Raw genomic sequence first — 18,097 nt, forward strand, 5'->3', positions numbered from 1 at the left:
AGTGTGTGTGTGCCCTGTGATGGATTGGCACTCCGTCCAGGATGTATCCTGCCTCGATGCCCGATGACGCACAGGCTCCCCGTGATCAGAGAAGTTTGGATAAGCGGTAGAATATGAATGAAGATGTGTAAAATTGTACACAAATCTATTTTTATTGTTACTTTATTAACACTAGAATGTCCCAGAATGAAGCCTGTATAAATTACTTTTATTAATAAAGTGATACTTTTATTAATAAAGTAAACAATAATTCACTGCTTTAATGAGAACTACTTCAAAAAGATATTAGAGTGACCTACCTGAGTTGTTCTAGGATGCAGTGTGGATTCTGTAGTAGATTACAGATCTGCTTTATTCCACTGTCTCCTACTTTATTCCCGTTCAGATCCAGCTCTAAGAGATGTGAGGGATTTTCTCCCAGAGCTGTAGCCAAAGCAGCACAGCCTTCATCTGTTACACTGCAGTTACACAGTCTGCAGAGGGACAGAAGGAGCACAGTGAACACAACTGATCTCATTTATTACATCAAAATGGATTATTCAATATTTTAATGACTTTCTTTAACAGTTCACTTATAATTACACCAATATGATGTTTACTTTGGGATATAACTTACATTTAAAACAAAATTTAATTAATTGTAAATCTAACATCTAAATTCTATTTTTTAAATTATAACATGTGTAAATATAATGTGTTCTAAATCAGTCAGTTTTTCTCTTTATTAGACTTGGACATAGAAAATATGGCTACAAAGAACTTTAACAGCAATTAACTAAAGCATTGCCCCCCTTTTGCAGCTTTTTCGCCTACATGACCTACCCAACAACAAGTGGTACAGCTCACACAGACTTTGACACACAGGGGAGAGGCCTGGTCTCATTTCAAAGAAGAGATTCTCTAGTTTCAGAAACTAGTGAAATCAGATTGATTCTAGGCCTTACTGGCACAAAGTTACAGGGGTTTGAATGCAGGTTTTCATTTCCGCCTGGGTTGTTTACCTGATAAACTGATTAATCTTATTTTTCTGGAACATGTTAGGGACCAAATAACAACTGAGAGTCATAGCCACATGTCTTGGCTTTCACCAAAAAAAAAATTCAAGTCAAAAGACCCAAAAATGGCTTCAATAAAAATATTTTTAGGTCCCAGCCCATCTCATTGCTATTGGAAGGAGTAATTGTCAGTCAAAGGCGGGTTCCCAAAAATTAGGTCATGCCACCATTGGCTTCTCAGCCGTCTATCTCTGCCATACAAGCACCGATTGGCTCAAATGAGGGCTTATTTGATTCGTTAGGACCTGGGCTATAAAGATGACATAGACTTTGAATTTTTGAATATCCCAATTAGGAGTTAGAGCGGCAAAACGAGATGATGGCGCACTTCTGTTTCCAGTTTTCAGAACACTAACGGAATATTTGTGGCGCGAACAGAGCGTTTTGGATTAAAAGGCTTACAGATTTCAATTCCTTGGACCTGTGTGGATTTTTGTAGATTATTTGCGTTGGAATATATTACCCCAGTGAAGAAAGAGACGCGTCTAAAGGTAAGGGAAAAACCGGTCTAGCGCCACCTAGGTCAGTTTTGTCCAAAATTTTTTTCTAATTGTATGAAGGCTGTGAATCATATTGTGCTTTGTGTGTGGGCTTAAAAAATTATTGAGAGTATAAACTTTACTATGTAAATAGGTTTTTTCGTGTTTTTGGAGGATTTGATGCTTTAAAGTTGAATTGAAGCTTGTTTCTGGGTCATCCCCTAGTGGTCACTTTGACTTCCGTGCCGTGCACAGCACGGCGACCGTAAGAGGTAGTCTGTACATTTTTTAGTTACACCTAAATCATTTAATGTAATTACACATTTCATTTTAATTCCCAGTCATTTAAACTAGTATATAAAAATACTTTGATGTTTCACTGTGACTGTTTATTAAATGTAGGACTTAGTCATGATTTCAGCTTTTACTTCACCTCAGTATTGTGAGTGCAGACTGTGGATTCTTCAGTCCAGCAGAAAGCTGAGTGACTCCTGAATCCTGCAGACTGTTGTTACTCAGGTCCAGTTCTTTCAGATGGGAATATTCAGAACTGAGAACTTCAGCTAGAGCTGAACTGCTTCTATCACTTATAGAACATGTGTTAAGCCTGATGAAATCAGAGGAAATCAGAGGAACAATAAACGTGCAAATTCAACACAATAAGTGTCTATATACCAAAATTCACCCACAACACAGTTCACGTTTTACCTCAATGTCTCCAGTTTACAGTGTTGATGTTTCAGTCCAGCAGAAAGCTGAGTGACTCCTGAATCCTGCAGATTGTTTTCACTCAGGTCCAGTTCTCTCAGATGGGAATATTCAGAACTGAGAACTTCAGCTAGAGCTGAACAACTTTCCTCCATTAAACCACATGTTTTAAGCCTAAATATAAAGTCAGGAAGGGAGAAAAGATTTTAGTATTTAAGAACTTTAATCACCAACATTTACTGAGGTTTATTATCTGTCTTAGCTCTTCATCACTCTATCAGTAATAAACTTACCTCAGTGTCTCCAGTTTACAGTGTTGATGTTTCAGGCCATCAGAAAGCTGAGTGACTCCTGAATCCTGCAGACTGTTTTCACTCAGGTCCAGTTCTCTCACACTACAGGACTGGAGTTTCAGAGCACTGGCTAAAGCTGAACAGCTCTCCACAGTCAGATTACATTTATTCAGCCTAAATATGAAACATCATGTTATCAGAGCTACAAACTCAGTCTTCATTCTGTAGACATGATGGAAAAGTCATTTTATTATCATGTGGACCAAAGTAAGTATTCTGGGGTCATTTGGATCATTAGAGGTCATTAGTGGTTATTTTTGACAGAAATATTTTTTTTACCTCTTTTAATTGACTTTATGTCTTAGTGATTAAATCCTATTTTAAGATTTAACTGAAAATGTCGAACATTTTGATCATATCTACTTCTGTTTAATAACTTAACACTTTTCAGTGATGTAACAGGACCCAGGTGTCTCTATAAGACCTATATATGAGGTTCCTCTGGAGAAAGACAGGATAAATTCTGTAGTTTCATCAATTATAGAAAACAAAAATGTAATTAAAATACATTAGTGAATACTTTGTCTTTACATAATGGCAGGTCTCATTAAAAACATGTTATTAATAAAACTCAGCTGATAGAGAAACATATATAAGAAAACTTACTTAATTATCTGAAATTTACAGTGAGAGTCTTCCATCAGAGCAGAGAGCTGCTTCACTCCTGAGTCTCCTGGTTCATTCCTGCTCAGATCCAGCTCTTTTAGGAGTAAACAGTTTGTACCTATAATGGAATTTAGCCAAGTACAGGCCTCCTGTGCAGCAGAGCTCTTCAACAACCTGCAGAAAGTCATTTTTATTTGGTGTTTACAGTATAATTAGACCATATTAATGAGAACTGCTTTTACTTTTACTGCTGCTTTTACTTATTTCATGTTTTAAAAAATTTAAAAACTGTTAATTTAGTCAATTATAAATGCAATCTCTTTTTTCCACAAAGAATCTATGAAGGTTATCAGTTATTAGGTTATAGAATTTGTTTATGTTTAATATTGAATATATTGTATTAGTTTATAGAAGAACCACCTCAATTCGAAATTTCTATTCTTTTTCACATCAGTGAGCAGCTTCACTCCTGATGCTCCAGGGTCGTTCCCTCTGAGATCCAGCTCTATCAGGTGAGATGATTTCAGAGCTTCAGACAGAGCGATGTATCCTTCCTCTGTTATACTGCAGTCTGAAAGTCTGAAGAAAAAGCCATTTCTTACTTAATTATGAAGAAGATACACTATGAAATCTAATATTTTCTGTTTGATATGATTCACATTAATGCAATTTCCTTTGCCAAATATTTAAAATGTTTGTTAATTCACTTTGCCCCTACTTTGTTCAATTTTTTAAAAATATAATTGAACACAATTATGATACCTCTTTATTTATTTATTTATTTGTTTGTTTGTTTGTTTGTTTGTTTGTTTGCTTGTTTGTTTGTTTATTCATTTATTTATCTATTTATGTATCATTTGATGTATACAGCATCAGTACTGCTTTTTAGATACTCAGTATTTTTTTGTCAGTGTTTGTCTGGTAGTGTGAATTCATATCAGAATTAAACTGAAAATATTGTGTGTTCTATTATTTGATCATGTAAGTTATATCTAGTCATTAACCTGAAATTCTTCTTTCAAACACTTCATTGACTACTCATTGTTGTGTACTGGAGATACATAAGCAACTGATTTATTAAAATGCTCTTAAGAGAAAAGGAAAAAACTGACCTCAGAGTCTCCAGTTTACAGTTTGGACTCTTCAGTCCCTCGCAAAGCTGCTTCACTCCTGAGTCCCCCAGAGGATTACTGCTCAGATCCACCTCAGTCAGCTTGGAGGATTCTGAGCTGAGAACTGTGTGTAAAGACCAGCAGCTTCTCTCTGTCAGGTTACACTCACTGAGCCTGAAAGGAGATTGGTATTATGACGTTATGTCATCTGTCCTTAGTTGCACCACTCATTACCAAGCTCCAAGGTTTTTACCCACTATACAGTAGCAGCAAAAATGAGATTCCACATCACTGCCCATGTTTTTAGAATTAATTGTTTAACAAACAATTTCAAGACAGCAGGAACAAACATGACTCAAAAATTCAGTACCTTATGTTTATTTCAAGTTATCAGACAGGTTTATTGTGTTTATGGCAAATAAATGTTTCCTACCATCATTCTACCTAAGGCCAAGCTTTAAGGGGATAAAACAAGAGAAACAGGATTTACTTACAGAACTGTTGTGGCTTCCTGGATGACTGGTAACAGTCTCTTAAAGCATTCATCTGATCTTATGAACTTCTGCAACTCAAACACTTCCAGATCCTCCTCTGATGTCAACAACACAAAGACCAGAGCAGACCACTGAGCAGGTGAGAGTTCAGCTTCAGAGAGACGACCTGAGCTCATGTAGCATTGGATCTCTTTCACCAGTGAATCATCATTTAACTCGTTCAGACAGTAGAACAGATTGATTGATCTTTCTGGAGATGGGTTTTGTTCAAACTTTAACTTGATGTACTCAGCTATGTCCTTTTGGCAGTCAGAGCTGCATCCGGTGTTCGTCAGTAGACCTTGAATGCGCTTCTGATTAGACTCCACTGATAGGCCCAGAAGGAAGCGGAGGAAAAGATCCAAGTGTCCGGTTTCACTCTCCAAAGCTTTGTCCACTGTGATCTTGAGCAAATCAATAACTTTTGTTCCTTTATTCTCTTCTGATTGCTCAAAAACATTCTTGTTTTCATTTCGGACACATACATATGTAAACAAGGCAGCAATGAACTCCTGAATGCTGAGGTGCACAAAGCTGAAAGATGTGCATTTAAATCTGTCAGTCTCCTGAGTGCACACTCCTGAGTACACGTCTATGTTACTGACATCAATTCCACAGACTTTTAGATCTTCTGCATAGAAAATCAGGTTGTTTTTTTCCAGGTGACTAAAGGCAAGCTTTCCCAGTGAAAGAATTCCCTTTTTATCCCATGGAATGTCTGAGGCATTATTTCTATTGTATTTCTTGTCCCCTTGTACGGTCTGAAAGATCAGAAAACATGTGTACATCTCCGTCAGAGTCTGTGGAATGTCTTCACAGTCTGATCTCCCCAAAATACCTTCAAGCACAGTGGCTGAAATCCAGCAGAAGACTGGAATATGACACATGATGAAGAGACTTCTTGAGTTTTTAATATGATCAATGATTCTGTTGGCCAGAATCTCATCACTGATTTTCTTTCTGAAGTACTCCACCTTTTGTTCATCATTGAAGCCACGTACCTCTGTGAACCGGTCCACATGTTCAGCAGGGATCTTAGCAGCTGCTGCTGGTCGAGTGGTGATCCAGATGAGAGCAGATGGAAGCAGATTTCCTTCAATGAGGTTTGTTATTATAGTGTCCAGTGAGGCTTTCTCTGTTACATCAGTCCACTTTTGGTTTTCATGGAATGTTAGAGGAAGTCGACACTCATCCAGTCCATCAAAGATGAACATGACTTTATACCTGTCTGTGAATCTCATTCCTTTTGTTTTTGGGAAAAACTGATAGATGATGTCCCTCAAACTGCATCTTTCCTCACCTTTTACATTCAGTTCTCTGAAAGGCAGCGGAAATATGAACTTTATGTCCTGATATTCTTTCCCTTCAGCCCAGTCTAGAACAATCTTCTGCACACAGATGGATTTTCCGATACCAGCGACCCCTTGTGTCACCACAGTTCTGATGGGTTTTTCTTCTCCAGGTGATGGTTCAAACATGTTCTTGCATTCAATTTGTTTCTCCTGCTCTATTTGACTTTCAGTTTGCACACAAGTTTTTTTCTTTTCAATTTGTCTCACTTCATGTTCATTCATTTGTCCACTTCCACCTGCAGTGATGTACAGATCTGTGTAGATCTTGTTAAGAATGTTGGACTCTCCTTGCTTTGCAATTCCTTCCCATACACAATTGTACTTCTTACACAGGGTTGATTTGAGTGCACGCTGCTGAACTCCGATTAGTGCATCTAATTATATAGTCATAAATAAAACAATTATAAAGCAGGATGAACTCTAATACATAAAAAATACACAGACATACATTTCTAAATGACTGTGAAACATTATATACTTTGAATTTCTATATTGTTAAGAAACCAGAGAATGTGTGGCTCATTGTATAAACTTTTCAACTGAATATTTACAAATGTTTAAGTAGAAAACATCTTGTGTTGTCTTATTAAATGCTTACCCTGGAGTGCATCAGCGAGGTCATTGTGTTCCATCAACTTCAGAAAGTACAATGTCATATCAAGAGCTGCTTCTTTTACACTCCACAAATCATCCCTCACATCACTGAAGTATCTTGTGTTTTCTTTTCTTAGATATTTCTTAAACATCTCCAGCTCATGTTTTATAAACACAATCATTTTTTTCTCAAGATCCTTCACAAAACACACAGAGGGAATACAAGAAATGTGTAAAATGCAGAATGATTTTGTAATAAACACAACATTATTTGCTATGATTAGAATTTCACTGCTCATGCATGACCAGAAAGACGCAATACAGCTGTACATAAAAACTAGGCAGAACCTTAGTCAGTAAAATTAAGAAGAAGAAAAAAAACCTGTACCAGAATAAATGTATTATTTATGCTATGCAATAATAGGAAAGACATAAGAGCTGTACATGTTGTACACTGTGTACAAAGACATTGACAGGCTTCATTCAGGGTTGAGCGAGTGCAGTGTGGAATCAATTAATACCAAAACACTACATCTGTATTCAGGGCTCAGAATGATCTAAATTCTTTCTTAAATAACTTCACATGAAGTGAACTCTCAATTTACACATAAAACTAAAGTATATGATGACTCTAAATACACAAAAACTACAGACTGCAGTTTGAAATGAAATGTTCTGATAAAGAGATAATCTTTTATATCCCATGACCACTTTGTAATTTGTATATGACAAGCCTTTCTAAACAAGAGGTATTATTTATAAAAGCAGGTACAGAACACAATAAGATTCACCTGAACACATGGGAAAATTAGGGCACTTAGCAGATGTCACTATCCAGTGTGACTTACATTTATCTTACTTATACAACTGAACAGTTGAGGGTTAAGGGCTTTGATCAAGGGTCCAGCAGTGGCAGTCTGGTGTTCTTGGGATTCAAACTCAACTTATAATAATAATAATACAACACTTTAGCCATTGAGCTTACACTTTTATTGTTACCAATTGGTATTAATTATTGGTAATAATTGATCTTTATCACACCTCTGTGTGCACAGATATATTTATTTTACAGGTAGGTTGTAAAATAAATTCAATAAAAATTATTTTGTGTGCTTTCTATTTCTCCTGAATTAAATTTAGAAATGGCGATGGCATGAATATTTTACACATTTTGCTCTTTTTTTTTGCTGGATTTGGAAATGCAATGTGAGGTTAAAGAGAAGCTAAAACTAAATGTTTAATTAATAAATGCACAGATGCTGAAAGTAGATTTTAATTAAATTAACGATCTCCCTTCACTCTCTGCGCTCTAACAGGTCTGATCTCACAGTCATCAGTGCTCCAGTGATTCTGTGCATTCACCCTTTATTATGATTTATTAAATATCAGCTGTAATAAACATTATAAAATGTTTGTAAAATTTGCAGTGAAGGACATTGCAGGAAATATTACCAAAGAAAATCTAAATCTTACCTGAAAGATGTTGTGCAGAAAGTTTGCAATCTTATTTTCTAATTTGGGACTTTTCAGAAAAGTTTTCTCAGGATCATCTCTGCAGACAAATAATTTATTTTAGGATTATTAACAAATTAGACTAATAAATATCAACATGTAATGAGAAATACTCATTTACATTATAATGTTGGGATGTTTTTTAAATTTAAATAAAATGAAAACTAAAAGACTTTTAAATAACATGAGCCAATATTTTATTCACAATAGAACATAGATAACATAAGTGTTTAAACGGAGAAATTTCACACTTTTATCCACTAAATGAGCTCATTTCAAATGATGCCTGCTACAGGTCTCAAAAAAAAAATTGAAACAGGGCAATAAATGGCTGAAAAAGCAAGAACTTTTGAAAAGATTCAGCTGGGAGAACAACAAATGACGTTAATTGATATCAGGTCTGTAACATGATTAGCTATAAAATGGATGTCTTAGAGAGTCTCTCAGAAGTAAAGATGGGCAGAGGCTCTCCAAAGCTTTGCAAATCTCACCATCTACAGTGCATAACATCATCAAAAGATTCAGAGAAACTGGAGAAAGGACAAAGCGAAAGACCTTTATTAGATGTCCGTGGTCTTCGGGCCCTCAAACAACACTCATTGGCATGATTGTGTCAGTGACATCATTAAATGTGTCCAGAAACACTTCCAGAACCAACTGTGCCATCTACAGATGCCACCTAAAGCACTATCATGCAATGTTCTATTGTGAATACAATTTTGGCTCATGTAATTTGAAAGTCTTTTAGTTTTCATTTTATTCAGATTTAAAAAAAACAGTTCCGGAATTCGGGTTGTAAATATTATACCTTTCCTTATGGTGTATTTCTTTACTTTTGTCAGTTCTAGTTGGATGCTTTTGCAGTCCAGCTGAGGAGGAATTCCGTCTAAAGGGAATGGAAAAAACTTCATAAAAGTTCGCTAATCGCGCTAGCCGCATGCTAATTGTTAACATTTAAATGCAAGTTCTATTCGGTTGTTATGCTAGCTCAGCTAAGTTAGACACCACTGTAGCAGATATTTAATAATGTTTACACCACTAAAGGTGCCTTCATACTGTTCTGTTGACTTAAGTTAATTTACATGTATTTAAAATAAGGGTGATTTAGTTAATTTAATTGTGAATAAACATGTTTAATATGTATATGAGGAGCATAAGTTATCTTAGCTGTTAAAAAGAATACATATGTTACAATGTGATGGTTAAAATGTTATTAAGATGGAAAAATAGATTTAAAAAGGAAAAAAAACCTAAATATCTGTTTCTGAAATCCTAATATTTATTTTTGTACTGTGAGATGGAAGTACATGAGTGACTGATTCTTGTTCATTGGAACTGACTTATGTTATGTGGTGTGATGTGTGCCTATTCATTTGCATAGTGATTAGAGTATTTATAACCTTTACAATTGGTTATATATCAATGTTGCCAAACATATCAGCAGACTCTGTTGATGTTCTCCTTGAAAATTTTAACTTAAAAGTTAAAGATGCTATTGATGGTATAGCTCCAGTAAAGGTCAGGATGATCACTGGCAGGCGTAAAGCACCTTGGAGAAACACAAGAGCGGTACAGAGCATGAAAAGAACATGCAGAAAAGCTGAAGGTATGTGGCGGAAAACAAAACTTGAAGTACATTATAGCATCTATAAGGACAGTCTTCGTGCTTTCAATGTAGAACTAGGCACAGCTAGACAGATCTTCTTCTCAAACATTATAAACAACAACATAAACAACACTCACACTCTTTTTGCTACTGTAGAGACACTAACAAACCCCCCAAATCAAGTTCCTAGTGAAATGCTCTCTGACAACAAATGCAATGAGTTTGCAAACTTTTTCTCTGAGAATATCAGTAATATCAGAATGTCAATCAATACGGCCTCATATTGTAATGTGGTCAGTCAGACCTCACTACAACAACCTCAAAAATTTGTCATTTTCTCAGAATTTGACATAATTGATATAAAAACCCTGGAAGAAACAGTACAACATCTTAAAGCATCAACTTGCAGCCCCCCCCCCACCCCCCCACCCCGCATCCTTTCTCAAAAAGGTACTTAACTGCTTAGAAACTGACCTCTTAAAAATAGTAAATACCTCTCTGCTCACAGGCACTTTTCCAGAGTCCCTAAAAACGGCAGTTGTTAAGCCTCTCCTAAAAAAGAGTAACCTAGACAAAACCACACTTAGCTACAGACCGATCTCTAATCTTCCTTTTATAGGCAAGATCATTGAAAAGGTTGTTTTCAATCAGCTGAACAAATTCTTAAACTCAAATGGCTACCTGGACAATTTTCAATCTGGTTTCTGCCAGCATCACAGCACAGAGACAGTGCTCATAGGGCTTTCTGGGATGGTCCTCAAATGGTTTAAATCATAAATAAAAGGGAGGGGTTACTAAGTGAACATAAGTAACCATAAATCTGAGTGGACAACCATGACATGTGGAGTCCCACAGGGCTCAATTCTTGCACTGCTTATCTTTAATCTGTATATGCTCCCAATTGGTCAAATAATGAAAAAGAACCAAATTGCTTACCACAGCTATGCAGATGACACCCAGATATACTTAGCCCTGTCCCCTAATGACTATAGCCCCATTGACTCTCTATGTAAGTGCATTGATGAAATTAACAGCCGGATGCGTAAAAACTTCCTCCAGTTAAACAAAGACAAAACCGAAGTCAATGTATTCGGAAATAAAGATGAAACTCTCAAGGTTAACGCACACCTTGACTCTAGGGGTCTAAAGACACAAAATAAAGTCAGAAATCTTGGTGTAATTTTAGAGTCTGACCTTAATTTCAGTAGTCATGTGACAGCGATAAGCAAATCAGCTTACTACCATCTCAGAAATATAGCCAGAATTAGATGTTTTGTCTCAAGACAGGACTTATAGAAACTTGTTCATACTTTCATCACCAGCAGGGTGGATTATTGTAATGGACTCCTTACTGGGATCCCCAAAAAGACCATTAGACATCTGCAGCTCATACAGAACGCTGCTGCCAGAATTCTGAGCAGAACCAAAAAATCTGAGCACATCACTCCAGTCCTCAGGTCCTTACACTGGCTTCCAGTTACATTTAGAATAGATTTTAAAGTATTGTTACTGGTTTATAAATCACTTCATGGCTTAGGACCGAAATACATGACAGATATGCTAATTGAATATAAACCAAGCAGATGACTCAGATCATTAGGATCAGGTCAGTTAGAGATACCAAGGGTTCACTCAAAACAAGGTGCTTCAGCATTTAGTTATTATGCCACCTATAGCTGGAATCAGCTTCCAGAAGAGATCAGATGTGCTTCAACAGTAGACACTTTTAAATCAAGATTAAAAACACATCTGTTTAACTCTGCATTTACTGAATGAGCACCGTGCTGCTTCACACTGACTGTGCTGCTTCACACTGACTGTGCTGCTTCACCCTGATTGCGCTGTTTCACACTGACTGTGCTGCTTCACACTGACTGTGCTGCTTCACACTGACTGTGCTGCTTCACACTGACTGTGCTGCTTCACACTGACTGCACTTTTTATCCAAATCACTTTTACTCCTGTTTTATTTTTTTAACATATTTTAAACTGTTTTTATTAAAATCACATTTATTTTCTTTAATTGTTATTTGTTTTTGTTATGATTTTATCGTGTTTCTTACTTTTCATATATATTTTTTTCTCTTTTATAAACTGTTTTCTAATTTCTATGTAAAGCACTTTGAATGACCTCTGTGTATGAAATGTGCTATACAAATAAACTTGCCTTGCCTTGCCTACCCGGGTAGTGAAGAGAACATACTCTAAGAAACACACACACACACCACATGCATCAAGAACTTCCATGGACTCTTTTCTTTATTTGAGGTTTTGTATAATACAATCTTCAAATTTATCTGTTTTGTGTTGTCTGTTCTCTGATGACCATTCACTATCTCAGGCTCCATGGTCGTATCTAGAGCTTCTGATACTAGCCCAGCTTAAATTTCTTAATACTTAAATTAGGTATTAGTTACGTTAACCTAAGACAAGAAGGTTACAACATTCATTACAGCAAAACATTTCCAAAAAAGATGATAGATCATGAAGTACTACCCAGGTAAAGTTCAAAATGTAATTTAGCTAGCAACAGCTAAAGGTAACACACATGCCTTTATTTATTAAAGACTTTTTTGTTATTATATTGGTGATTCACAAGCTTTTTTATTTTTCTAATAACTAATAATAATTAATAAGATCACAAACTAATAAGATCATTTTTGACTATCCTCCTGAAAGATAACAGCTCCTTCCCCTGTTCCACTGACTTCTATGTACCACTTATGTAAAATGCTTTTTGGCAAGCAGTGGGGAGCTGGCTAACAATACCTTTAGGAATTCAAAAGGTTACCAAGGGGCAAAACTACATCCAAAAGAACAATAAACTCCAGCTATGCCTAAAAATCTTCTAAAGTCACATTTAGTTTTAGGGGCAAGAAATTATGGCCTGAACCTTGGCTTTGTGGGACTTAATGTGAACAAAACTAAAGATGAGAATCCCGGACCAGGATCTATTGAGGCATGGGTTAACAACCACCACCACCGACACTGTTGACCTACAGGTTGGCGGAAATTGGACTACTGTTGGTTGAGGAAGGAGAGGAGGGACAAGAGGAAAGGCAGGAGTAAAGGTCTGAGGACAGAGTGTAAATCTGTGAGTTAGAATAGAAGGAGAGATTCTGGAGTGAGTTAGATGAGGTGATGGAGAGTATTCCCAGATGGGAGAGAGTAGTGATTGAAGCAGACTTCCATGCACATGTTGGTAAGGGGAACAGAGATGATGAGGAGGTGATGGGCAGGTTTGGCATTAAGGAAAGGAACCTGTAGTTAACAGTTATTTTCAGAAGAGAGAGGAACATAGATTTATGAGAGTGGAGGTAGGAGTACGCAAGTAGACTACATTCTATATAAAGGCAATCTGAGAGAGATTAGTGACTGCAAAGTGGTTGTGGAACAAGGAGGTACAGGACAGCATTTGGAGGAAGAGGCTAGCTAAAAAGAAGTGGGATGTAGAAAGGAACAAAGAACATATACAGGATTACAAGGAATCGCAGCACAGAGTGAAGAGGTACATGGCAAATGTCAAGCATAGGATGAGTTGTATGCCAGGTCACAAGAAGGACTTGTACAGATTAGCGAGACAGAGACCTAGAGATAGGAAGGATGTACAACAGATAAGGGTGATTAAAGATAGAGATAGAAAGGTACTGGCAGGTGTTTCCATATCGTATGCTTTGTCATGTTTATGTGGGCGGTGGTACCTTTCTCATTTTTCCTGCCGTTGCACTTGATCCTTGCGGACTTATATATGTTCATGCCATTGTCATTGTGTTTGTGAGTCATTGATTGTAACTGTTGTTCCCTTCCGAGGGAACTCGACGCTGCGTCAGTGCTGACGCTATGGGAAAGCTTCTGTGAGGAAGTTGTGTCTGAAGCTCTGTGTGCACACATGCCATTTTATGGCTCGGGAAGGACACGTGACGGAGTGATTGCACACCAGCAAGTCCATATATGGGCATCCACGTCACACTACACCAGCTTCTTTGTCTTCAGGAAGTGCTCTGTGTATGTGTGTCAATTGTTTGTCCTGTCTGTCTAGTGCAGGGTGAGAAAAATATATATTTTAGGTAAAGCTAGGCGAGAAAACAATAATAAGTTGCAAACTAAGCATTTTAAGGGATGCGTGCATCCGTGCCCCCGCTTTATCACAGGGGACGACATGCACTCTCTTTGTGTTGTTTGTTTGGGAGAGGTGCATGCCCGGTCGGTTCTCGAGGGAGGATTGTGAGGATTCCCACTGCGTACTCTCCGATCCCGCCTGGCTGTATTTTTCAGCTTCGGCTGCGCCTCGTTGTTCAGGTCCCGCGTCTGCAGAGGTGGTCGCAGGTTGAGTTGGAGGAAATGGAGGTTGAGGTGGGTCTACATCAAGGATCGGATTTGAGTCCCATCTTGTTTGCTATGGTAATGGACAGGTTGACAGATTAAGTCAGACAGGAATCTCTATGGACATGTTGTTTGTACATGACATTGTGATCTGTAGTGACAATAGGGAGCAGGTGGAGGAACACCTGAAAAGGTGGAGGTCTGCTCTAAAATTAAAGGAATAAAAGTCAGTGGTAGTGAGACAGAACACGTGTATGAACGATTGGGATGAAAGTAGAACAGTGAGATTACAGGGGGCTGAGGTCAAGAAGGTGCAGGAGTTTAAGTATTTGAGGTCAACCGTCTAGTGTGACGGAGAATGTGGAAAAGAGGTGCTTACAGGTGGGTTGGACTGGGTGGAGAAAAGTGTCAGGAGTGTTGTGTGTGACAGAAGATTGTCAGTAAGAATGAAAGGAAAGGTGTAGAAGACAGTAGTGATAGCAGCTCTGCTGTATGAGACATGAGGCGGAGATGGAGGTAGCAGAGATGAGGATGTTGAGGTTCTCTTTAGGAGTGACGAGGATGGACAGGATTAGGAACGAGCACATCAGAGGGACAGCTCAGGTTGGCTGTTTTGGGGACAAGGTCAGAGAGGATAGATTGAGATGGTTTGGACATGTACAGTGGAGGGAGATGGTTATACTGTATTGGTAGTAGTATGTTGGAGATGTAGCTGCAGGTAAGAGGACAAGAGAAAGGCCAAAGAGGAGATATATGGATGTGGTAAATAAGGACATGAATTTAATTGGTGCGAGATAGAGTTAGGTGGCAAGAGATAGTCGAAAGTAGAGGAAGAAGAAATATAAACAACCTTTAGATATTGATGCCAGCAACACAATCAAAAAGTAAAGGCAAAATAAAACTGAGGTTTATGCTTAAACTATACTGAAGACTCCACAATTAGCAGGTTAAATGGTAACAGGTGAGGGAATCAGACTAGATATAAAAGGATCATTTAACAGAGGCTTATCATTTTCAAGCAAGGTTGGGTCATGGCTCACCACTTTGTGCCAAACATTGTTAGAATATTGTCATTCAGTACAGAAACACAGTTTCTCTTCACAAAATTGCAAAAAACCTTCACCATCTACAGTTCATAATCTTCTGAAAAAAATCAGGGAGTCAGGGAAATCTCTGTGTGTAAAAACCAAGGGTAGAAACCTCTGCTGAGTGCATGTGACCATCAAGTCCTCAGGTGGTATTGTATGAGAAAACCTCATTTTACTGTGATGGACATAGCCACATGATCTTAGGAGTACTTTGGAAAGTCAGTGTACTCCTGCAGTCCAGATCTGTCTCTTATTGAAAATATTGTATCATGTAGAGGAAATCAGACAATAGCTACCACAGACTGTCAAGCAGATCAAGTCTTGCAAAAATTTCCACTTGCAAACCTGCAACAATCAGTAACTTCAACTGCATTACATTAAAAGGGAAGGAGAAAAGAAACAAATCGAATTACGTTTGTCAGTAAAAACACAGAAGATCTTTTCTTTATCATTTTGTCTGTTTAATAAGAGTCCAAATAAATTAACAAATGACAGTTATTAGTTTTTAGTGCATTTTTATCAAGCGTTCAATCTTTTCTGGAAATGGGGTTTGTATAATATTTATTCAAGATTCAACTGCACTACATGTTGAGAATGTTTACCATCATCATTATTGCAGATGTGCATGTTCCACGTCTGATGGTGCAGACTTTCAGCACCATCAGTTGCACTAACAAAAGCAACTCCACAGTTTTTCATCACTGCTGGGGATTATAATTAAGCAATTTTCAGGAACATACTATTAACGATTTACCTGCAACTGTCCATGAAGTGGGAGCACACTGGGCCATGTTTACACTAACAAGTACAGCACCAACAAAGATGTAGCTGCTGTAATATCACAAACTGCTTTGCCCTCTCACTACCACCAGAGGAAGCCCTCACCTGAATACTGAACCACTTCCTGGTCAGATCACTTCCTGGTTTGTATGGACATTTAAGCTGCATGCACACCACCTTCTTTGCGAAGTATCGTTTGCATGTGTCACAAACCAAGACTTTTGATTATTGTCTAGTTTTCATGTTTATGATCTAGTTTATATTTTCTCGACTTTGATTTTCTTGCGTTTTGTGGATTTGTTTACCAGATATTTGTTGGTACGCTGCTGACCTTTTTGCCTGTTCTTCTTATGCTGATATTTGGATATTTTTTCGGATTTGTCTGTTTGTTTGTTTTTCTTTCTGTAATAAAGTCTGCTGACTGATTCTAGATCTTCTGCCTTGGGGCCATCATTACAGTTGCCCTCACCCCGGCCATACCTCATACAACATGTTGCAGAAACATGAGAATTTGATCACCAAGAACATCAAAGTTCTTCAAAATCGCTTTGAGCGTACTGATTTTAGAAGGATCTAGAGGAATATGCAGCATCTGTACCTCAACCTCAGTCAGTGTGTGGATGATGTTGTACCCTCTAGGACAATAAAAATAGAATGTACATTTCCTGAAGAAAATGTGAATGGTGCTTGCTGCATGTGGCAAGTTCCCCTCATCGTGCTGATTGTTTTGATATATGACATGTCCGTGTTGTGCTAACTCACTGCTCAAAGACCATGATGAAGTTTGGGTGACAGAGTCACAACCAGGATTAATAAAAGATCACTTCAATAGCAATGATCCACAATGAATGTGGAACGACATGCAACATGTCACCTACTACAGGCAGAAAAATCCCCTAGACTGTATGAAGGACATCTTTCTACAAATGATTTACTGACTCGCCGGCTTTGAGTTACTATGGACTGCCTGCCAGCTCAGTCCAGTCTGGTCAATCTCTTCCGATCTCTGTCATCAACTAGATGTTTTAGTTTACATATCCTCCACTCACAGGTTTTTATTTTTCACACCATTCTAAATAAATTCTAGAGATAAAGCCCATATTCTGATGGTTAATGTGAACATTCCCCAGAGCTATGGACCTGTATCTGCATGATTTTATGCATTGCATGGCTGGGACACAATTGGTTGATTAGATAAATGCTTGAATAAATGTGTACAGGCTTTCTAATAAAAAGAGTGTAAACCACAGCTAAGCAGTCCCATGGTGTGAAGAATTGTCCTGTATTCATGCTGCTGAAATTCAAAGCGCAAAATATTGTGGGTTTTTTGTTTCTTTCTTTTTTTGAGTTTGATTTTATTAACCCAAGTCTATTGCTTATTGCATGACCTACACCAAATACACACACTTCCAATATACATCCATGTCTACAGCCATGTCTATAGCACCATAATATCAAACTGTTTACATGCTGTTTTGTACACTGTTTTTGCTCTTTGCACATGCTCTCTCACATTTCATTCGATTGCTGTTTTGCACAATCCTTTACAATATCTGTATGTATGTATACAGTATCTATGTAACTGGACCTATAAAACTGCATTCATTCTAATATTTCTGCACACACAATATTGATTGGACATACAGTATTTACATTGTTCGGCACTGTTTCTGTTTATTGTCTATTGTGTATTGTCTTTTGTACATTATATTGTCTTGTATTTTTTGTTTGCACTGTCTTTTGTCCTGCACTGTCTTTCTGTCTTGTCCTGCACTGTCTTGTTTGTCTTGTCCTGCACTGTTTGCACCAGGTTGCACAGTTGCACTTTATTTAGTTAGGACTAAAGTCTAGGACTAAGTCCTTAGCTCTGTCTTTGTTTTATGTTGTAATGACAATAAAAGCTAGTTAAAAAGTTCTTAGTTAAAAAGCTTTTTGACAATACGTATTATCGCCCCGAACTCTGGCAAACACTATGACCGCACTCCAAGCACCAAAA

General features: G+C 37.6%; 2 protein-coding genes across 21 annotated transcripts in view; one reads left to right on the forward strand and one right to left on the reverse strand.

Annotated features, from left to right (window-relative positions):
• Window positions 1-18,097, forward strand: part of LOC113657299 — a 1,727,325-nt gene that overhangs the window by 1,572,909 nt on the left and 136,319 nt on the right. The gene's annotated exons all lie outside the window — the stretch shown is intronic.
• LOC113634383 overlaps window positions 1-18,097 on the reverse strand; it is a 304,384-nt gene that overhangs the window by 2,350 nt on the left and 283,937 nt on the right. For 16 of the 20 annotated variants that reach the window (XM_047822095.1, XM_047822092.1, XM_047822094.1 and 13 more), the window contains 7 exons: window positions 4,314-4,487; window positions 3,622-3,780; window positions 3,202-3,375; window positions 2,536-2,709; window positions 2,243-2,416; window positions 1,968-2,141; window positions 300-473 (listed from right to left, as the gene is read on the reverse strand). The exons of 2 other annotated variants lie outside the window; for them this stretch is intronic. In XM_047822095.1, coding sequence (XP_047678051.1) covers window positions 300-473; window positions 1,968-2,141; window positions 2,243-2,416; window positions 2,536-2,709; window positions 3,202-3,375; window positions 3,622-3,780; window positions 4,314-4,487 — 1,203 coding nt within the window. The remainder of the gene's footprint in view (window positions 1-299; window positions 474-1,967; window positions 2,142-2,242; window positions 2,417-2,535; window positions 2,710-3,201; window positions 3,376-3,621; window positions 3,781-4,313; window positions 4,488-18,097) is intronic. 2 more of the 20 variants (XM_047822082.1, XM_047822081.1) reach the window with 2 other exon arrangements.

Source organism: Tachysurus fulvidraco, chromosome 13, assembly GCF_022655615.1.
Source record: "Tachysurus fulvidraco isolate hzauxx_2018 chromosome 13, HZAU_PFXX_2.0, whole genome shotgun sequence".
Lineage (NCBI taxonomy): Eukaryota > Metazoa > Chordata > Actinopteri > Siluriformes > Bagridae > Tachysurus > Tachysurus fulvidraco.